The 21,879-nt window shown below is 39.3% G+C and overlaps 4 protein-coding genes and 1 gene segment (V, D, J or C); 3 read left to right on the top strand and 2 right to left on the bottom strand.

Annotated features, from left to right (window-relative positions):
• Nucleotides 1-844: 844 nt before the first annotated feature.
• LOC124067938 lies at nucleotides 845-2,973 on the top strand. The segment is given in 4 exon segments: nucleotides 845-1,008; nucleotides 1,217-1,561; nucleotides 2,157-2,258; nucleotides 2,680-2,973. Coding segments are annotated over 4 exon segments (516 nt in total).
• A 2,547-nt stretch (nucleotides 2,974-5,520) lies between these two features.
• LOC124067937 lies at nucleotides 5,521-8,962 on the bottom strand. 2 transcript variants are annotated; one of them, XM_046405733.1, is made up of 7 exons: nucleotides 8,849-8,962; nucleotides 7,538-7,771; nucleotides 7,040-7,369; nucleotides 6,565-6,927; nucleotides 6,225-6,368; nucleotides 6,076-6,119; nucleotides 5,521-5,993 (listed from the first exon to the last, which is right to left on the bottom strand). In XM_046405733.1, exons 2-7 carry the CDS (start codon nucleotides 7,578-7,580, stop codon nucleotides 5,859-5,861), a joined length of 1,059 nt encoding a protein of 352 aa, XP_046261689.1. In that variant the 5' UTR covers nucleotides 7,581-7,771; nucleotides 8,849-8,962; the 3' UTR covers nucleotides 5,521-5,858. The 2 variants fall into 2 exon arrangements, with proteins under 2 accessions (XP_046261689.1, XP_046261688.1); XM_046405732.1 differs by lacking the exon at nucleotides 8,849-8,962 and adding an exon at nucleotides 8,391-8,715.
• Nucleotides 8,963-9,527: 565 nt separating this feature from the next.
• LOC124067936 (ribonuclease-like 3) lies at nucleotides 9,528-10,501 on the bottom strand. The gene is made up of 2 exons (XM_046405730.1): nucleotides 10,380-10,501; nucleotides 9,528-10,027 (listed from the first exon to the last, which is right to left on the bottom strand). The coding sequence occupies exons 1-2, from the start codon at nucleotides 10,386-10,388 to the stop codon at nucleotides 9,587-9,589; spliced, it is 450 nt and encodes a 149-aa protein (XP_046261686.1). The 5' UTR covers nucleotides 10,389-10,501; the 3' UTR covers nucleotides 9,528-9,586.
• Nucleotides 10,502-14,130: 3,629 nt separating this feature from the next.
• On the top strand, nucleotides 14,131-15,409 carry LOC124067927 (trace amine-associated receptor 1-like). The gene has a single exon (XM_046405717.1). It carries the CDS (start codon nucleotides 14,534-14,536, stop codon nucleotides 15,395-15,397), a length of 864 nt encoding a protein of 287 aa, XP_046261673.1. The 5' UTR covers nucleotides 14,131-14,533; the 3' UTR covers nucleotides 15,398-15,409.
• A 4,592-nt stretch (nucleotides 15,410-20,001) lies between these two features.
• On the top strand, nucleotides 20,002-21,545 carry LOC124067932 (trace amine-associated receptor 1-like). The gene is made up of 2 exons (XM_046405728.1): nucleotides 20,002-20,524; nucleotides 20,723-21,545. The coding sequence occupies exons 1-2, from the start codon at nucleotides 20,277-20,279 to the stop codon at nucleotides 21,531-21,533; spliced, it is 1,059 nt and encodes a 352-aa protein (XP_046261684.1). The 5' UTR covers nucleotides 20,002-20,276; the 3' UTR covers nucleotides 21,534-21,545.
• The last annotated feature ends 334 nt before the right edge of the window (nucleotides 21,546-21,879 follow it).

Genomic DNA, 21,879 nt, shown 5'->3' with positions numbered 1-21,879 from the left:
CCAAACTGCAAAACGGCAAAATGTCTTCAGAGACATCTAACCAAGACCAGTTGTGTTCGATTCAATCTCCTTGAGAAAGTTTTAGTGACCAATAAATCATTCAGTATGAAGCTCTTATTTGCAATGAAACAAGCATTAATCAGTGCCATCATATTAGCAGACATACTGCTAATAACAGCAGCAACCTGAGTCGCTGAGGGTGTGTGTCCTGTCAATGCCTTGGTAAGACTGGAAACTAGCACTGGAAACAGAGGCTTGGGATCAAGCTGAGGAAAGAATGGGAGATTCTGGGGTCTGTAATTGGGATTGTGATTGTGAATTAACGCAGACAATTATTACTTTTTTATTTTAGCGCGCATTAATGCAGTTTTTTTAGTGAGCAACAATTAGATAGCTAGTGAGAAACGGACTTTGAAAATAATTATTATAATAAATATAACTGCGCAATAAAATAATTGTAATTGCATTAATTGATTATCGCGTTGCTGCGTTAATGTTTTGACAGCCCTAATGAAAACAGACTTTCCAAGGAGATCAAAACAACAGTTAAAATCAGATTTGGTCATTTGGATAAAGTCCTGCGTCATTTTTTTCTCATTACTACACTATTAATGGAGGACAGCAGTTCCAGAAGTAAAACTGGAGCTTTTTCAGGATGGCATATGCTTTGTTAAACATAACACACCATTGATTATCATGAATAAAGTTTCATCATTTTAAATGTCCCTATTTTAAAGACAGAATCTCAACGTTGCCTGTGCACAATAGTATATTACACGTGCTTTGGTAGCCTTCTATTGGCCAGGTCGAACAGTTTTATTCAGAAAAAGTTATCATCTCACAGTATACATGTTGCAGGCAGGCACCATCAGACACCTGAGGCTGTTCGTGATAAACCAAAGCATATAGGTCTAAAACATGACCTAACCTCATGTCAGTTGTTCAAAGAAGGACGCTATACCACAATGATCGTGTGGCTGTCTTCTATGATTCTTCTCAGCACATTGCGTAAGTGCACTTCTTGTCTACTTTAAAATGAGCATCATGGTAAAGTAAAGGATTTTTTGAATGCTGTGTTAAAATTCAGCAAGAACATATCAGGTCATACAAATGAGACTATTTAACTATTTATTCCACTATTTATTCTCTTCTGTTCTATTTTTATAGTGTTTTGTCCCGTTGTCCCCTAACCTGGTTACTGCTCTCTTTTCTTCAGCTCTGATCAAATCCATAGGCATTCCTCACCAGAACCATATCATTGCAGCTGAACTTGGTGATAATTTGACTCTGACCTGTCCAGCCTCTGAGGAGAAACTTGGGTTGTTTTACTGGTTTAGGCTGAAGTTTGGATATGTGGTCCAAATTGTTGCAGCAGGAAGTTTTTACAAAATAGAACTCCGAGGACAATTTCACGACTCAAGATTTACAGTCCAAAAAAAGGATTCTCTGTATTTTCTTACTATCAAAAATGTTAGCAAAGAAGATGAAGCAACATACATCTGTCAAGAGGGATCAGCGTACTCAATGCAATTTGTGAACGGCACAGTTTTGGCTGTAAATGGTAAAGTATGTTTATTTTTACTGTCTTGTTTTCTATGTCTGTATGTCTGTGTCAATACTCAAACAATCAATTATAATCCCTGCACTTTTGTGAATCACACAGATCATAAAAATCATCTGAAATATGTCAACATACAACAAAGTCCAGACACTGAGTCAGTCCAGCCGTGTGAAGGAACTAAAGTGGACACAAGTATGTTTTTACAGCAGCATTTAAAATAAACAAACAAAAAACCCCATATATATATATATAAGTGTAATAAGGCGTTTTGCAGGTAGATTTACAGATGCAGTCATTTTTTTTTACATTAAGTGCCCACTAGTCTGGCTAAACTCTTAGTTAAAAAAAAAAAAAAAATCCAAAAAGTTTAATGAATATAAAACACTGGACTTATTAAAGTAAAGCAAAACATAATATTTAATAAGCCTCTGATTTTGTCATGCCTATTATAACTTTTTTCATAATCATTTTGTTAAAATACACAGAATTTGATAAACTAACTAACATTTTTTTGCAAGATGCAAGCTATTTAGTGCTAACACACGGAGCAAAGAGTTAAAAGTCTCCTGACTTTTTTTTTTTACTTTAAATCCAGAACAAGGATGGGACCCCGTTAACATTGTGCTCGGGGTGCTGTTGGCTCTCTGTGTGATTGTGATCATGATCCTTGTTTTCTTGGTTTCTCAAGAAACTGAAAGTAAGTAAGATGGAGCACAAAACTTCAATTTCCAGATTATTTTGTTCATTGAAAAAATCCAGGATGTCACACCAGGCCCTGCTGATAGCAAATATGATGTTGTTACTTTAGAGGAAAGTTACTTTTGAGAAACTGGCCTCTAGGATAGCAATGCCTTGGTTCCATTTTGGTAAAATACGCCATGTCAAACTGGCATATACACTTTTTCGATGTATTTTTAAAACAATTGTGAAGAAAAAAGAGAGACAACACCAGCAGTCATAAGAATTCTGCTGAAATCCACTGATTGTTGGGAAAAAGAAAGCCATCACAACATGTATTGCATGGATAAAGTTTGTGTGTTGTAATGTTGTAAACTTTGCACGAGATAAATTGTGTACTGTTTCTTTAAACCTAAAGCTTGAAATATGCTTCTTTGCAGGCGCAGAAACTTCTGTGCTGGTCTAACAGAGGAGTCAACGTGCACACCTCTAAAGTCTCAACATGTTGTGTGAAGCAAGATGATCGGGAGCAAAAGAAAGGAAGAAAAAGACATATATGTGAATGTCTCTGGTTGATCTTCCAGCATATTCACCCGTGCTGTTCGGAGACATCTGTGTGGCTGGAGAAACATATTCCAGCATTATCTTATATTTGCTAGTGTTGCTTTGTTGAAATAATTGGAAAGGATATTTCTGTCAGTGCTTGGATGTCTCAATAAAATCTTCAACCATTACTCAAAGTTTAAATTAGAAAAATGTTGGAAGTCTTCCGCTGTCATTTAGCCTAATGTTGCATTCAATTAGTGTTCAATATCTTTAATATTGGTGGGGGTTTTGTTATTGCGTATTCCAATTGTTTGTTTCAATTTGTCTTAATCCAAATGTTTTATCCTGTTTCAAAATTGAAAAGCAGTTTGTAACTGAAGAGTTACTTTGATAAACTTTATTATTGCAGTTTAGAATTTGCACTACAAATGAACACATAAGCAGGCAGATAAAACTAAAACAGTCAGGTCCACTGCTTAAACTAAAATCTTGTAGCTCTTAATTCTTGCACCCTAACCCATCCATCCATCCATTTTCTATACCGCTTATCCGTCAGGGTCGTGGGGGAGCTGGAGCCTATCCCAGCTGACTACGGGCGAGAGGCGGGGTACACCCTGGACTGGTCGCCACTCAATCGCAGGGCCAACACACAAAGACAGACAACCACACACTCTCACACTCATACCTAGGGGCAATTTAGAGTAGACAATTAACCTAATTTGCATGTTTTTGGTATTGTGGGAGGAAGCCGGAGTACCCGGAGAAAACCCACGCAGGCACAGAGAAAACATAGAAGAACACAGAAGGGCCCAGACCAAGATTCAAACCTGCAACCCTCTTGCTATGAGGCGACAGTGCTAGCCACTGCACCACAGCCCATAGTCAGGTCTCTTATGAGTAAACAGCCTTAGTGGTTGGTCAAAGGCAGAGAAATGGCCCATCACAGCTTTTTCCTATCAGTGTAGCTTGTCAGTGTGGATAAATGTGTTATTCTGATACATGTTCTGCGAAACACATGAAAGGCAAAAGAGTCACTCCTCTGATTTCTTCTAAAATAAGGTGTTATGTGTTATATGATGTTTCTATAAATCTGCTGTTCAGTCCAATCCATGGTTGATCAGCCTGCCAAGATGCTCTGCAAAACCCTGACAACAAGCCGTTCATTTAAATCGGGTGTGTTGCGTGGAAAACACTCAGAGTTGCGATTGTTTGCATTATGGTGACGAGGCCGTAAACTATGCAGCACTGGATTTCTCTAAAGCAAAGTGACAAGAGTTAAGAGAAAGAGTCACAGAATCAGCAGCATTTTAAGAAAAGGTTGCATTTTAGGCAAAACGTTTGTAATTACTGATTCCACATGCATTTTGTATGTATTTCTCTCTAAATAACATCCAGCAGCGTCAGAGAAGACTGACCTGCTTCATAATGCATTTCCTGTGTTTTCAGTCACACATCAGAGTAGACTACGGACTACGTATGCACAGTCTGACAGAGAAATGGAAGATTTTGAAGAGCTTTAAGGAGAACTCGCACACAATATAAAAGCACAAACATTTCCTTAGCACATTTCACTTCATGTCCATAAGATGATCTGTGGCTCTTCAGTCTCTTGTTTTATACACACAGTCAATCTGGTCGACCTGCTTTCTCTGCACTCTATTGTACTTCATGTAGCATATGTTAGTTTATTTAGTATGTTTAGTCTATTTTTCCCACTAACAGTTAGGCCTTGTTTGGTTGTTTATTGGCTTACTTTTGACTAATCTATACTGCTGTAATGGGCTACTGGATGCTTGAATTTCCCTCGGGATCAATAAAGTATCTATCTATCTATCATGGTCTTTATGGAAAGCATAACTGGAGCTTTAGTGTGAATTGTGTATTGTGGTGTATGGTGACCACTAACGGAATAACGTCTTGACAGAATGTCATGCAAACACAGGAAAAGACCAAGTTTGATGCTCTCGTGTGGTTTGTGAAAATTCTTGTTACGTTCACAGTTTGGTCACAACATCAGTAACAGTGAAAAAGTGACATGCATAAACATTTAACGCCTTTATTTCACAAACACTCACACTGAGTATAAAGGCTTCCTGCCTTGTGGTCTTCAGCTTCTAGATGAAAATGAAGCAGCATAATGATGCATTGTTCCTATAACTGACTTTTTTTGATCTCGCGTTCAGGCTGGTTAGTATTTCCTGTCATATGTTGTATTGACCAGGACCATAACTCTGCCTTTTATTGTTAACAATGAAAACAATAGTACTTTCCAGTTGGGAATCACATGACAACATTATACATTAAATTTCACCTACATTGTATTTAAAATAATCATTACCGCATTTGTTGGAATCTTGATTTTTGAAACACCAGACAATCAGACATTTCAACACAGACAGTGTTAGTTTCAAACAACAAAAGATTAAAGCAAGGTATTTAAAATTCATTATGCAATAGTCACATATATATACACTATAAAGACATAAGTATCCAGACACCTCTTTAAGGGGCTGCTTTTCAGGGGTTGGCCTTGGCTCCTTACTTCCAAGACATTTTGGACAATGCTATGCTTCCAACTTTGTGGCAACAGTTTGTTGAAGGCCCTTTTCTATTCCAGCATGACTGTGCCCCAGTGCACAAAGCAAAGCTCCATAAAGACATGATTGGATGAGTTTGTTGTGGAAGAACCTGACTGGCCCACACAGAGTCCTGACCTCAACCCCATCCAACTCTTTGGGATGAACCGGAATGGAGATTGTGAGCCAGGCCTTTTGGTCCAACATCAGTGTCTGACCTCACAAATGCTCTACTGCATGAATGGGCAACAATTTCCACAGAAACACCCCAGAATCTTGTGCAAACCCTTCCCAGAAGAGAGGAAGCTGATATAGCTTCAAGGGCTGTCGGTGTATTTAGAATGTGGTGTCAGTAAGGTCCCTGATGGTGTAATAGAAGTAAAAGACTATAGACAATACTTTTGTCTGTGTAGTGTAGTAACAGCTTTTAGCTTCAACAGAGTGACATCAACTATCACATATGTTGCAAACTGATCTCAAACAGTCCTGGTGACTTACTAATTTAACCCAAGAGCCTTGACAGCAGCATAGATCCTTTCTTTGTCCACTTGATTTGCATCCCTTGTTCCACCTTTGCCAGTTTTCATCATGGTAAAAACAGCAGCAGAATAAATACATATTTCTCCATCTCTCTGAGAAAAGATGTCACAAATTATGTGAGAAGACAAATGCAGACAAAAATTCATCATACAGTTTTCACTTATGTGATCTTACCTTTAAATTCCATTTTGCAACACTTTGTTGCACTGAAACAGCAGCTAGTATAAATAGATAAAAGTGGTATTAGTATTTCAGTTATGATATACACTGATAAGATTAGTCTTATCTCAAAAAGTGTAATGTAGTTGGGTAACTTCTATTACCTTTATGGCCACAGTAATCACACTTATTTCTCTTGATGACACAAATGAGAAATGCTGTGATAGTCACACTTATGGCCAAGACACCACACAGCAAAAACAGAATTAAATTGTGTGTCAGTACAATAAACGACCACAGGCTGGTTCCTGAAACATGAAAAGGAACACACAATGACACTTAATAAAAGTAAAACAAAATGTAATTCTACAAAAGAGGATGTTTCTTGTCACAAATATTACACTTACGCTTACACATGAGCTTTTTGAATTTAATTTGACCTGTAGTCAAATCTAATTAACACTACATATATATTTATATGCAAACACACACACGCACATTTACCTTCAGAATCCAGGTTTGTTCCATTTCCAAATAATATCTCCCCGCATGTGGCCACTGCACAGTAATAACTCCCAGCATCAGAGGAGCCGACGTTCTTAGAGAAGCGATAAGCACAGCTCTTTGGAGGAGAACGGGTATCAGGTTTCTTGTCGCATTCAGTGAGTCCATCAGTATAGATGATATTAGCATGAGATTTATCTGATCTGACTCCAAACCAGTTCACACTGTGTTCACCCGGACAGGACTTCTTCTCAGAATCATAGAGGACTGAACACTGGAGAGTCACAGCGTCTCCTGGATGAACTGGGCCAGTTACCTTTGGCAACTGAACAACAGTATAGTTTGTTGTCCTGTGAATGTTTCCTAAAAAAAAAAAAGTGGAAATTGTGAAGGACCGTCTGTCTCATGTACTTTAGAAGCAGACATAGGGCTTCAAAAAGGAAATATCTCTGACAATACAGAAACACATAATTACCTTTCAAAGACAAGTATGTACCACTCCACTGATCTTTATTCCACAAGGTGACTCCACAGTGATAGATTGCCTCATCTTCCCGAACTGTCTTCAAAATGGTCAGAGTGCTCATGGTCACGGTATGATTTGCATCAAATCGTGAGGAAGGAAATCCTCTTTCAAATATAGGCTTTGCAGCAGCTTGCATTAGTGTAGCAATTAAGTTAAGAGTATTGCCAGTACTCTGTTTGTACCACTTTACCCGTGTATTGCTGTGTTTGGTATCAGCCAAAGAACACATGAAGGTCACTGATTCACCAAGTTGAACTGTAGCCACTGGGATCAGTGCATCTGTATTAAAAACAGTGGAGTATATAATCAATATCACTATTATTACGACTGTTGTTTGTATCAGTATTAATAGTAATTATTAAATTGTTACACTACATATCAACTGTTAGAGAAAGAGAGCCTTGATTTGCTTACTACATCTAAAAAAAAAAGTTGGATTGTACTTACATCCTTGATTAAGAAGAAGCAATGTAATGCACAAAAGGATCATTTTGCTGTCTCTTGTCAGGATCTTTGTTGGCTGAGTCACACTGCCCGATTCAGTTGTTCATCACAGTAGACTGGCTTCAAAAGTACATTTCCTGTCACACCGTTCTCATGAAGTGTTATAACTTTTGAGGTTTGTAGCCAGCGTGAAGAGAGGACAGCAATGCCAAACTGTTTTCTCCCTCAGATTATTATCTATAATGTGTTACAAAGATGAAGGACAGACCTGATAGTCAGTTCCCTTTTGCCTTATCAAGAATAAACAATTAATAAGGTAAAAAAAAACCAAAAAACTAATAGATATCACCATGAAACATCCTCAGTTGATCTTTTTTGTATTATATTTCATGTGTTGTATTAATAGAGGTTTCATGAACTTTTATATTTAAATACACAAATGATCCATGGTGTTTAGTTGTGCTGAAAGTTTTCTTTCTGCTGGTCTGAAAGAGGAGAAAATAGCCCAGAAGCTCATTACTGCGTGAAAAACACCTCTTGTATCTCTCTGTTAAATAAATGTACTTGTTTAATCCTTGTATAGGATATATTATTATGACATTATCAGATTTTTTTCCCACTGCCTAAATGAGGTGGACCATAAGGGACAGACACAGAATCAATCATTTCATTTGAAGGGTTCAAACAACTCTCTCTCAATTATTTTATGACAAGCGACCTCTTGTGGTTCTGCGAATCATGACAGCCCTCTCTTAGAGGCAGAGGCAGCATGCTAGTTAGTCGTATGAAATGCTGTAGTGGCCTGCTGGGTTGGATGATTGGACATGCAAAGTGACAACGACATCAGAGAACATACTTTGCATCCTGTTTTCTCTCAACATCTGTTTCTTTAAACCCGAAATCCTTCCATAACCGCAACCCAGCAGTTGTAGCTGAAAGTCAAACCGTAACGGTGAAGTAGCAGATGAGGAAATGCTCATGTGTGGCAGTCCTACATAACTTCTTCTCTTTGTTGGGTATATTTTCCTGCCATTATGGGACTAGAAGAGAGTATTAAGCCACATATATTTTAGTGTAGGTATGACAACTCACTAAAGTGTATCGAAACCACACCAAAACGAGATGGTGCAAAAGCCCCTGTGCTTGTCCCTGAAACTTGTGGCTTTTCTCTTTTCTAGGTGTAACATTGTAGATAACATTTTAAAAAGCTGAAAAATAGTGCCATAAATAAATGTCACTGCAATATAACGTACATGCACATTGCAAAAAGAAAAAAAAAGAATTGTATGCAGACTGAATGGGCTTGATACTGACTGTGGTCCTGGTGGGCACTGTTGTAGCCCTCTTAGCTCTTCTTTCAGCCCTCTGGCAGTGCTGCCATTTTTAGTTGTGAAGCAGAGGCTTTGAAAATACATGACTGAAGGCAAAAGGTTTATTCAAACTGAACAACATGCTTGTTGATCAAAGTTCAGTTTCGATTTTAGGGTCATGAACCAAGTTGTATGTAAACATTCCTCTGATAGCAACGTGATCAGATGGCAAAATTTTGAGGCACTTTGATTGTGTCATAGTTCAAGTTACAGGCTACATAGGAGATAATCCACATACAGACTCGACTATATCTAGACTAGATTTAGTCTATCTTTTATCAACCTTCCTTTACAAGATTTGTTATATTAAAAAAAGATGGTTTTCATGTACACCACAGGCCATAAAGATATATTACACTACTGATAACCCTTATCATCATCATTTCTTCATCCACATCAGACAAGTAGCTAATAACTTCTTTGAAAAACACAATGCATGCTGATTTCATTACTTATCACTGACTGAACATTTTTTAGTATAATTCTTTTGCTGTCTTTTATAGTCATTCTAAAATGAGAAGAAGAATTTCTGAATGGTAACTAGCCAGTGGTGCTGTAAACACTATTAATGATCTTCTTTAAAATGTTGAAACTGCATGACTGAATCAAAAAACAGACACAACTTTAAGCTGTCAGGTGTCTTTTATTTGACAAGTGATTGAAGTACACAGCTGCTGTTTAATCAGTTTTCAAAATGCACAATGTCTCCGTCAAAGTGCACAGGAAAGCCTTGTTCACATTTAATTGCAATTCTCCTGGTGCGAGCTTGACCTCGGTACTGACAGTGGGGTTGCCTGGCCTGCTGGTTTCTCAGTGTACAGACAACAATGTCGAAGGGTTGGAGGCTTTTGGTCATTTCACCATATGGTTCTCCTGCACGCTGACAGATGGATCTAATTGTTCCGGCCGTGGCTCGGATGAAGGTGTTGGTCTCCTTACATTCATTGCTGTTGGTTTTGGTGATGCGTCTGGTTCTTATCTCATGGTCACATCTTGTAACACTCATTTGCCCATTGACATGCTGATTTCTAAACTTTTCGTAACGGAGGGAGACACTTGCATCCTGAGAGAACACAGTAGCAGAAAGCAGCAGCAAACAAGCCAATGGAATCCACATGATTTCCTTGTGAAGAGAATGGGAGAATTTCTTGTTAGCTATCATCATTATTATTTTTCATGTGCAAATACATACATTTTATGAGGCTGTGGGTGTGGCAACTGAAAATCGTTCATATTGTTATTAACTAGTTGATTTACAAATCTTACGTGATTTTTCTGAAGGATGACGTTTATCATCACAAGTGTTATCAAATGATATTTTGCTTAAGACTTACAGGAGCTGTGATGAACTCATGGACCCACTGAGTCCCACAAATTATATCACAACATGTTCACAATACTTTGCTCACAAGACAATTTTACGCATTTCTTTTCTTAAGTTTGTCACATCAAAGTATAGCCAAAAGCATATCTACCTGTATCATGAACACAGTGACAGAGACCAGCGGCAATGATGTTGACAAAAGCTGCTGATTCGTTTATAGAGTTTGTTTTGGACTTTGATTTCTTGGCCCGGCAACAAAGTGGGAAGGCATTCACATCACAAGCTTGTTAAGTTGATCAGAGAGAAATGTCTTTTAATTGTTTTTGCAAATATAATTGCACGATCTCAAAAATAGTCTGTCAAATCTGCACAGGACAGCACAAGCAGGATAGTTTTTGATATCTGGTCTCATGAACACACATGACTGAATTCAAGTCATGTAGGTCAGAGGCCTTGTTCAGTGAAGTCATCAGTAAGAATGATAAAGTAGGTACGAGGAGCGTGGGCCTCCAGAGGAGGTCCTACAGAGTTTTTATATTTATAGCATTAGTATTTGTAGGTTATTGGGCTTATACCGGGACCAGGGAAACTAATTCCACCTCATGTCTCTACATGTGTGAAATGACAATAAAGCTCCTTGAATCCTTGAATCCTTGAATTCCATATCATGGTCAGGGTTGGACAGTGAGTGTACTCATACTTTTGTTCATATTGAATAGATACCTGGAAAATACTAACTTACTGTACATTACCATGGGATGTTGATGATAGCTCCACAACACGGCAACAACACGCGCACACACATACACACACACACACACTCACACACTTACATCATTTGATTCTCACACATTTAATTTGCCTCTAGATACTGAGCAGCTCTCTGTGCAGGTCATTAGCTGCTCTTAAGGACTGTGTATGTGTCTGCTTAAGCAGAGTTTTCACACCTGATGATGACATCTCAACCCCTGAAGTAACATTGCAGCAAGAGGTGTTAAGAAAACATGGACCACAAAATAAACATATGATGTGATCTCCTTGCATCAACTCATGATGCAATCATTGCTTGAGTGGCCAATAATTAATCAAAGGTAAACAGTTGAGAACATGCCATGGCCTCTAAATTTATGGTATGTGACAAACCAGCTAGTTTTGATCTGGTTTGAAGAGGTTTTGGGATATCAGTCTGATATGTAGCAACGACTGACTCTGAATAATGTATTGACCTTGTTGTTTCTTTAACTATATAACTAATAACAGTGAGGTGTGTGCGTCTCTCTTGAGACTGAGATGTGAAATGGTCATTCATTTAGAATGGCTGTTGTGGAAGCTGGATCAGTTTGAAAGAAACTTCACATCCTATTTCAACTTGAACATGCCTATATTGCTTGAGATATTAAAAAAAAAAAGGCATTTAATGAATTTAAATGCCTTTTTTTTTCATGCTTCACTTGCATAACAGTAGCTACTGTTGGGAGCAATCCCTCAAACCCTGTTATCTAATTTAAACTCAAAAGGTGAAAAGATTTAAAAATTATGTTTTTAATAAGACTATATTTATTTATTTATTTCACAGGACTTTTATTTCATAATGACACACTTATCTATTTCAAGGCCTAAGATAAGTCACCTAATGGAATATAAAGTCGGTTGTGTAATGAAGTTCCACACAATTTTGTTTATTCATCAAAAAAAAAGAGAGATTTTGCCTGACGTAAGTTGCAGCTATTATATTAGCAAGTTAATGTTAACTTTCACTGGGGTAATTTTCATGTATGCTAACTGTTACACCTAACCAACATTAACTGTCGCCATTGTATGTAGGATTCAGTTACTCTCCTGGTTTTACTTGTTATAAGTTATGGATTTCTGCTTATCTTGTCTGGGAACTATTAATCAAGTAACATGAACATGGAGACAAATTGTAGGATCATCTGTCAGTCTATGGTTGATTATCCATTTTGTTGTTGTGATCAATACTTTCACTTTTATTTGGGAACAATAAAGCATAACTATTAAGATAATGACAAGATAAATGTGACGATGTTTTTATTACTTACATGAAGTCACCAGAGAGGAATGGGAATCCCAGGCAATTTTGGTGTGTCTCATCCAGTTAGAGGCCAGAGTTTCAATTTAAACCAACCACACTTCAGACCTTGGTGCAATGAGTGAGGTTTTGGCGCTTGTTTAATAAAACTCTCGCCCACGCTGGGACTACATGCAGGCCCCTCTATTGTTTAATCTCAGCACATGGCATGAGATCCTAACAATTGTGTGGATGGCCAGGTGCACGTGTATTGCAAGCCTGGGGAAGACAAGGTACCAGGATGCACTATAGGAAGAAGGCAAGCTGGCGGAGGCAGTGTGATGCTTTGGGGAATGTTCTGCTGCGAAATTATGATTCCTGCCATTCAAGTGGATGTTACTTTGACACATAACACCTACCTAAACATTGCTGCTGACCAAGTACACCCCTTCATGGAAATGGTATTCCCTGATGGCAGTTGCCTTTTTCAGCAGGATTATGCGTCTTGTCACACTGCAAAAATGGTTCAAGAATGGTTTGAGGAACCCAACAATGAGTTTGAGGTGTTGTCTTGGCCTCCACATTCTCCAGATCTCAATCCAGTCGAACATCTGTGGGATGGGCTGGAAAAACAGGTCTGATCCATGGGCCCATCTCACAACTTGCAGGACTTAAAGGATCTGCTACAGACAGCTTGATGGCAGATACCACAGCATAACTTCAGGGGTCTAGTGAAGTCCATGATTCAAGAGTCAGGGTTATAATTATATTATTATATATATATTATAATATAATATAATATGACCCTGGGTCATAATTTGTACTGTAAAGCTCTGTAAGCTGTTCTTGTTCTCCTCCCCGCCTGGAGGTGGTGCTGTGCATCTGCTCTGTTGTGCTGTCTTGTCTTGTCTCTGAGCTGCAGGAAGTGACTGCCTATTGGACATCCTTTAAAATGGCACTGTCTGTGTCAGCTGGCGGAGTCTTTTTTTTTTTTTTTTCTCCCTGGCTCCAAACCTGACCCTGCTGATCCTGACCTCTGTATTGATGTGTCATGTTCATACTGCAGATTGCATAGAACTTGATCCTTATGTAAATAGTCCCGATCTAAACAAGCAGTCCAAGAATCTGTAGAGGTGTGAAGTCCTTTGAATTTAATTCTTTTGTTTTTCTCCTCTTTTCTGGTCAGGGAGTTTAGGTAAGATGATTATATTTTCTTTTGTCTTACTTGTGTGCAAGGTAAGCTAGTTTTGGGTGATTTCAATGTTGTTTTGTTTGTTCATTCATGACTTATGTTGATTAAGAAAATAAATCTACTTTGTTTGATTTTTGTTTGTTTGGACTGCACTGTACAATGGCACTGGTCAACCCATGGGAGCTGGGAAAAAGGGGAGTCCATTTTATGAGAATAAGCTCAAGTTTCCCCTATGCTGGACTTTGCATATAACATGATTTAATATAATGCAAACATTGTCAGTTAGTGTGTGTATATATATATATATATATATATATATATATATATATATATATATATATAATTATAGTTGAAAGACATGTATGTAGGGGGCCAATTTTTAATATGTACATATATGTTGGAAAATATATGTGTAGATAAAAAAAACATATACACTCATATATTATGTTTCCGTGTGGGGAACCCCATCTCTCACCCGTATTCAGCTGGGATAGGCTCCAGCCCCCCGCTACCCTAGAATAGAATATGATAGAATACACTGTGTTGGTCCCTATGCAAAGCTGTTTCAGGCCTAGATAGAGAGAGAAACAATGAGAGAGAGAGACAGACAGAGACACAGAGGAAGTCCATGTCCAAAAGAGATACAAAGAGGCAGGACCTGAGTGCAGTAGTAAAATGAGAGGAGATAAATATGCAATCTATCCAAGACCTTCAGTTAGAAAGCTGCCAGCGTTTGGCAGCATCTCATCTCCTCCTCCCCTCTCTGATGATGGAGACACTGGAAGGAGATGAACTCTGCTTTCCACAGCTCCTCAACGCCTCCTGCAGGAAGCCAAAGAGCAGTCAGACAGAAGTTGTGCTTTTCCACTTTCTCTCCTTCATCTCTTTTCTCACTGCAGCTCTCAACCTGCTGGTCATCATCGCCATCTCCCACTTCAGGCAGTGATACACGCCTCAGCTGTACTAATACACTGTTATGCTAATGCTCACAGAAGGAAAAACCAGCTGATAGTTGTTTTCATGAAAATAATAACCTTTAAGATTTTAACCACAATCTGCTATTATTTCTCAATTACTGTTGTCAATGATTATATTGTTCATGCTGATGTTCATGGTGATGATATTCTCTCACTGCAGGCAGCTCCACACCACCACCAACCTCGTCCTTCTCTCTCTGGCTGTCTCAGACTTTCTCGTGGGCCTCGTGGTGATCCCGGTTGAAATGATCTCAATGAGTAACTGCTGGTTCTTGGGTGACATCATGTGTGGTGTGTATTATTTGTTACCCTGTGTCATTATCTATGCCTCAGTAACAAGCATGGTGCTCATATCAATCGACCGGTATGTGGCTATTTGTTACCCTCTGCATTACCACACCAGAGTCACTCTAAAAACAGTCAGAATCTCTGTTAGTTTGTGTTGGGTCTACTCTCTCTTTGGCTGCATTTTTGTTTTCTATGATCACCTGAAACAACCTGGCAAGTATAAATCTTGCTATGGAGAATGTGTGATTAACATTGCAGGAGACGTGGATCTTGTTCTTAGTTTCATTCTCCCCATATCTATTATCATAACTCTGTATTTGAGAGTGTTTTCTGTTGCCATCTCTCAAGCTCGGGCCATGCGCTCCCACATTGCAGTTGTCATGCCGATGCGTTCACAGACTGTGACTGCTAAGAGGTCTGAGATCAAAGCAGCCAGGACTCTTGGTATTGTTGTGGCTGTTTTTCTGATCTGTTACTGTCCATATTACTATGTCTTTCTTATAGGCGGCAAAATATTGATTGGTATGTCAACTGAGATTTTGGCAACTCTTCAGGTGTATTTTAACTCCTGTCTGAACCCTGTGATCTATGTTTTTGTCTACCCCTGGTTTAGAAAAGCTATTAGACAGATTGTTACGCTTCAGGTAACACACCGTGGCTCCTCTAACGCCAACATACTGTAGGGAAACAATGACTTATCTTCTGTCACATGTACCGGTATATGTTTTATAGCTTAATTTTGCTCCACATTTATCCTGAGATCAAGTATCATCTTCCATGAGTAATACTGTTGTTCCTGTGTGTTATAATTTATGATGTTTATTGCATGTATGTTTCTCTCTCTCTCTCTCTCTCTTTCATCCTCTCTGTCCTGTCTACCTCTTCTTCTCCCCCCTTTTACCCAGCCGACTATCAGCAGGATAGCTCTCCCTTGTTTTTATGTTGAACGTCTAATTCATCAAATGCATTCATCTCCAGATGTAACAGACCAAAACTACAATACAAATGAACTTTTATAATAGTTAAGTCTGCCTTGTATTTCATTGTTTTCTTTGCCTCCCTTTATCTCTTTTCATATATATAAAATGAAATGACTGGTGGTCTATTCTTGCATGTTCAAATTATTGTCATTGTACCATGTCTGAATTTCATGCCTGATTACATTTATTTACAACAACATAATTGTCTTGCCTGGTCAGTACAGAATTATTTATGTGCTTTGAACTGTGGCCCACTCTTCTCTGTCTATACACCGCTGCCATCTTCTGGTGGAAGGTTTGACCATTCAACATCAGCCAGGAGGTTTTGACTTTTGTATTTTTTTTTGTCTGTCGATGGTGTATACTCATCAGTCGCATTATATCACTGAGGCTGTTGTTGTGTTTGCATAGACACTTTTGTGGGCTCATTTTCTTAGGATTATATTAGGTTAGACAGCAGAGTGTGTATTATGCAGCTGTGAATTCGTAAGGATGAGAGATTAATCTCATAGAAATCTGTTCAGTAATTGACCTAAAATTATAATGATTGTTTTAAATACAAGAAACTAGTTCATTTAATTCTGGACTTTTGTCTGTATATTTTTAAACCAAAACTAGGCATATTCATAACTGAGTTGTACTGCTGTTGTTTAGTCTGCAAGAAGATTGTCAGTGAAAAGTAGCTCATGAAAGGACTTACAAAGTTTATGTTATCCTTCAATGGGTAAACTGACAGGTAATGGAGCGGCTGGTCATTTCTTTACCTTTGACCACCTGTCGTGGCCGCTTACTTCCACAGTCAAAGACCACTTAGTTTGAATAGATGGTAAACTTACGGACACGTGTCTCACTGTAGTTGTGTTTATTGATCATTACTTAGTTAAGGTAACACATCCACATTTATGTCTCAGCCCGATCCACTACCAAACAGGTAACACATCCATGGCTGGTTAATCTCCTAAACACAGGCACTTTAAATGGCTCTCCACACGGTCAAAACTTGTACCGTGCCTCTCTATACAAACTGCCTTGTTAATCAAAAAGCACCATGTTGCTCTAAACAATACAATGTCAGTCACATCATAAAGCACTATTAATGTTGTAAAGAAGTCATAATAGCTTCAACTCCAATATTTTATGGCATGATAATGCAAATAAAAACTGAATCTTAACATAGAACAAAACATGAATTTATGTATGAATTCAAATAAAAAACACTCAAATATATGAGTGGCCGTTAGGGACATTATTCAGAATTACCTTTCACATGCATATATAAAACACAACATATTCACACACTATAGTAAAAGCCTCGTACACAAATGCTTTCACATACACTACTGAGATGTTATGCTCTCTCATACACACTACTAAAACGCTCTCATGCACACCATTGAAACGCTCTCACAGGCACTACTGAGATTTCAGTGTAACCGGAAGGCGTTTCAGTATAACCGGAAAGTGGCTTGGAAGTGCAACCCAAATTTTACAAAATGTGAAACACTTTTACAACGTTTGAGCCAAATTTACATTTTAGAAAACATATTTCACTTTACATATTTACATATTTTACATATCCTAAAACAAAATTACATTACCAAAACAAATGTACAAGTCTCGAAGCACGTTGCTATTTTCAAGCATCAACCGGAAAGGGAATGTACCAACTGCGGGGTTGGACCGGAAGTGATAACGGGGAGCGGCCAATACGAATTGTTGTCGTGGAGTTCACGATCATCCAAGATGGACAGCGAAAGAGTGAAGTTTTGACCGTTCTGTGCAGTGGCGGTCCTAGCCTGAATGGCGCCCTGGGCGAACAGCCCCTGTGACGCCCCCCCCCCCGGCCTGGCTCACGCCCCCACCAACCCAAAGAGAACATTGGGTGAAAAGTATATGTATAAACTTTATTAAGATAGAAATACAATAAAACAAACTAAACATTAAACAACCAATTTAAAGTGCAAAACCATAAATATATGCAAGATATATATTGTTTTTAAAGTGCTTTATAAATAAAGCTGAATTGAATTGAAAGAAAATACAGATTTCATATCACAAGCATAGAAAAGCACTACAAAGAAATAAGGATAATTGAATATAAATGACAACAGTAAAAATACAAGTCAAAATACACAAATCCTTCACACACACAGAACTAAAACCAGACCCTTCTGGTGACAACATCTCCCATTAGGAAAAAAGAAATCTGATGCCACCTAACTTGGCCCTCTGCGTACCAACTCGGTCCTGATGCTGTCAGTCAGAGGTGATGGCCAGTCTGCAGGGTCTGTTGAAAGAGGCTCCTCCCCAGTGGAAGATGAACTTTGTGGGGGTTCAGGCATTTCTGTAGAACAGCACATTTGATTTGGCACATTATTCAAAGCACACAGCAGTGGAACAAAACATGGTTTTAAGAAATAGCAAAACTGGATTAATCACAACTAACAGGAAAAAATGTGTACAGGCAGGTAAAATTCACAGATAAAACACACTGCTACTTCTATCTTCACACACACACACACACAAATGACAGCAAAGCACCATCCACCTATAGGCTCCTGCTGAGGAGAAGCAGCAGCAAACTCCTCATGGACTTCCTGAGACATGGCAGGAGATGCCACAGAAGCCATAGCAGCCGTAGAGGTGGATGGGATCTCCTGATCCTCTGCTCCAGATGAGGCCTCTGTTGCTGGAGACTCATCCTGGGCAGGAGGCGCTCCAAAATATTTTAGCAGTGTTGCTGGAAGTGCATCACTGTAAACATGCATGAACGGCACACTGAAATACATTAGCTATCACTTAATGTTATTACGCCTATTACATGCTATTAACCTACAGATTAACCAACGGGGAGAAATGCTCCATTGCCCAAATTCTATTAACGTTATACTGAGACAGAAAATAATGGGCGAAATGTGGGCAACGTCCGTCTTTTTAAGGCGCAGCGATAACCAAATGGTCACAAAGCAATGACAGCAAAGGTGCTGATGGCTTAAGTGTAGACACAGTTATTGGTATGTATGTATGTTAACTCAGATAATGTTCAGGTTAACTATAACTAGCACACAAAACAGCAAACAAGCTAATGACCGCTAAACGATTAACGTTAGCCCCTTTTCATAACGTAATTACAGTCGAACATTAGCAACATACCTTTGTTTTTGGACCGTTTCTCTTCTTCTTCTTTCCTTTTCTTTCTGAAATAAGCACCCGATAGCTTTGGCCTTTTTCTGTCCATTATGTTTATTATCTGAATCGGAGTCGCCTCGGGAATCAACAGGTTACGCTAATGCCAATGGCCTCTGATGTGACGGACAGCAGGGGTCAAGACTAAACCAACACACTGGTGGGGTACAGATAGACGATAAACAAGAGTGTATGGAATGTGAAACAGGCCTTCAGTAGGCAACTATCTGGTGTTATGAATGAAATTTACTTTGAGTGCTTTTTGATTCCATTACTGTGGAACAATTAGGAGGATCCCCGTTCCCCCTCCTCCTTATTCCAGTGGTTTGACCTCGGTGAGTGACCCCACCTCCACCCCCTTCTTGTAGAGTTGCAGTAACTGCAGCGGCGCTCTCGGGGGGCGTAATTACATCGCCAGGGGGCGCCAATTATTAATTAATTATTTAAGTATTTTTTATCTTATTTTTCGGTGGGCGGGGCGGAGGTCCTCACATGCCGCCCCCTGCAATGTGCCGCCCTGGGCGGCCGCCCAGTTCGCCCATATGAGAAACCACTACTGGTTCTGTGGACAACATATGGGCCGCTTAACGCGGTTTTGTTTTTTGTGCGGTCAGTCTTTAGAGTTTTTAAGTAGCATGGACCAGTCGGTAGGACCAAATGCGCAAGGGCCATCTCAAGAGCCGGATAATGCTAAACAACGTAAGTGTAGCATAGCGGTCGCTATCTGAAGTATGTGAATGCACGTGAATAGCGTTGTTGGTTAGCAGCTGTTAACTTTCTATTTTGAAACAGAGCTTTGTTTATTTCAGCAGAAAAACTTGCCCCTCATATAAGCAGTTCCTGGAGTCCAGAAACTCCAAGTCAAAAGAGCGTCAGTCTTTTAACTACGAGCCAAGAGGAAGACATCGGGCTAAAGAACGAAAACTCGTTAAAAACCTCATTAAAATAAATTATGCACTGCTGCAGCATATCTGGTCCTTCTGACTGGTCCATGCTGTCATATCTTCTAATTATACAAGGAGTATAAAACATCGGTAGCACTTTTATTGAACTCCCCCCATACTCCCTGTCACATGACCCCATCGGGCCACACTCAAAACACATCCAAGATCACCTTGTCCTATTTTATGTAACATACATATATATTCAGGTACACCAGACATACCCCATGTAATGGCAACCTAATACATTATGTAGCCAACAAAATAAACAATATGCTACCTATGGCCAGCATTAATAAACAACAGTGTTTCTGTTGTGGCAGTGTGAAGGCACCCATGGCTGCTCACTTGGCAGCTACTAGACTAGAGAGAGAGAGAGAGAGAGGAGGTCCATGTCCAAAAGAGATACAAAGAGGCAGGACCTGAGTGTGGTAGTAAAATGAGAGGAGATAAATATGCAATCTATCCAAGACCTTCAGTTAGAAAGCTGCCAGCGTTTGGCAGCATCTCATCTCCTCCTCCCCTCTCTGATGATGGAGACACTGGAAGGAGATGAACTCTGCTTTCCACAGCTCCTCAACGCCTCCTGCAGGAAGCCAAAGAGCAGTCAGACAGAAGTTGTGCTTTTCCACTTTCTCTCCTTCATCTCTTTTCTCACTGCAGCTCTCAACCTGCTGGTCATCATCGCCATCTCCCACTTCAGGCAGTGATACACGCCTCAGCTGTACTAATACACTGTTATGCTAATGCTCACAGAAGGAAAAACCAGCTGATAGTTGTTTTCATGAAAATAATAACCTTTAAGATTTTAACCACAATCTGCTATTATTTCTCAATTACTGTTGTCAATGATTATATTGTTCATGCTGATGTTCATGGTGATGATATTCTCTCACTGCAGGCAGCTCCACACCACCACCAACCTCGTCCTTCTCTCTCTGGCTGTCTCAGACTTTCTCGTGGGCCTCGTGGTGATCCCGGTTGAAATGATCTCAATGAGTAACTGCTGGTTCTTGGGTGACATCATGTGTGGTGTGTATTATTTGTTACCCTGTGTCATTATCTATGCCTCAGTAACAAGCATGGTGCTCATATCAATTGACCGGTATGTGGCTATTTGTTACCCTCTGCATTACCACACCAGAGTCACTCTAAAAACAGTCAGAATCTCTGTTAGTTTGTGTTGGGTCTACTCTCTCTTTGGCTGCATTTTTGTTTTCTATGATCACCTGAAACAACCTGGCAAGTATAAATCTTGCTATGGAGAATGTGTGATTAACATTGCAGGAGATGTGGATCTTGTTCTTAGTTTCATTCTCCCCATATCTATTATCATAACTCTGTATTTGAGAGTGTTTTCTGTTGCCATCTCTCAAGCTCGGGCCATGCGCTCCCACATTGCAGTTGTCATGCCGATGCGTTCACAGACTGTGACTGCTAAGAGGTCTGAGATCAAAGCAGCCAGGACTCTTGGTATTGTTGTGGCTGTTTTTCTGATCTGTTACTGTCCATATTACTATGTCTTTCTTATAGGCGGCAAAATATTGATTGGTATGTCAACTGAGATTTTGGCAACTCTTCAGGTGTATTTTAACTCCTGTCTGAACCCTGTGATCTATGTTTTTGTCTACCCCTGGTTTAGAAAAGCTATTAGACAGATTGTTACGCTTCAGGTAACACACCGTGGCTCCTCTAACGCCAACATACTGTAGGGAAACAATGACTTATCTTCTGTCACATGTACCGGTATATGTTTTATAGCTTAATTTTGCTCCACATTTATCCTGAGATCAAGTATCATCTTCCATGAGTAATACTGTTGTTCCTGTGTGTTATAATTTATGATGTTTATTGCATGTATGTTTCTCTCTCTCTCTCTCTCTCTTTCATCCTCTCTGTCCTGTCTACCTCTTCTTCTCCCCCCTTTTACCCAGCCGACTATCAGCAGGATAGCTCTCCCTTGTTTTTATGTTGAACGTCTAATTCATCAAATGCATTCATCTCCAGATGTAACAGACCAAAACTACAATACAAATGAACTTTTATAATAGTTAAGTC

Source organism: Scatophagus argus, chromosome 12 (assembly GCF_020382885.2).
Source record: "Scatophagus argus isolate fScaArg1 chromosome 12, fScaArg1.pri, whole genome shotgun sequence".
Classification (NCBI taxonomy): domain Eukaryota; kingdom Metazoa; phylum Chordata; class Actinopteri; family Scatophagidae; genus Scatophagus; species Scatophagus argus.
The sequence above is the reverse complement of the archived record's forward strand: the minus strand, read 5'-3'. Positions and strand labels throughout refer to the sequence as shown.

Coding starts and splice junctions, on each gene's coding strand:
- LOC124067937 (XM_046405733.1), bottom strand. CDS start 7,580: ATGATCCTTTTGTGCATTACATTGCTTCTTCTTAATCAAGGAT. Junction 6,120..6,224: donor TGATTACTGTGGCCATAAAG/GTAATAGAAGTT, acceptor TATTTATACTAG/CTGCTGTTTCAGTGCAACAA. Junction 5,994..6,075: donor TTGCAAAATGGAATTTAAAG/GTAAGATCACAT, acceptor ATCTTTTCTCAG/AGAGATGGAGAAATATGTAT.
- LOC124067927 (XM_046405717.1), top strand. CDS start 14,534: ATGATTATATTGTTCATGCTGATGTTCATGGTGATGATATTCTCTCAC.
- LOC124067932 (XM_046405728.1), top strand. CDS start 20,277: ATGCAATCTATCCAAGACCTTCAGTTAGAAAGCTGCCAGCGTTTGGCA. Junction 20,525..20,722: donor ATCGCCATCTCCCACTTCAG/GCAGTGATACAC, acceptor CTCTCACTGCAG/GCAGCTCCACACCACCACCA.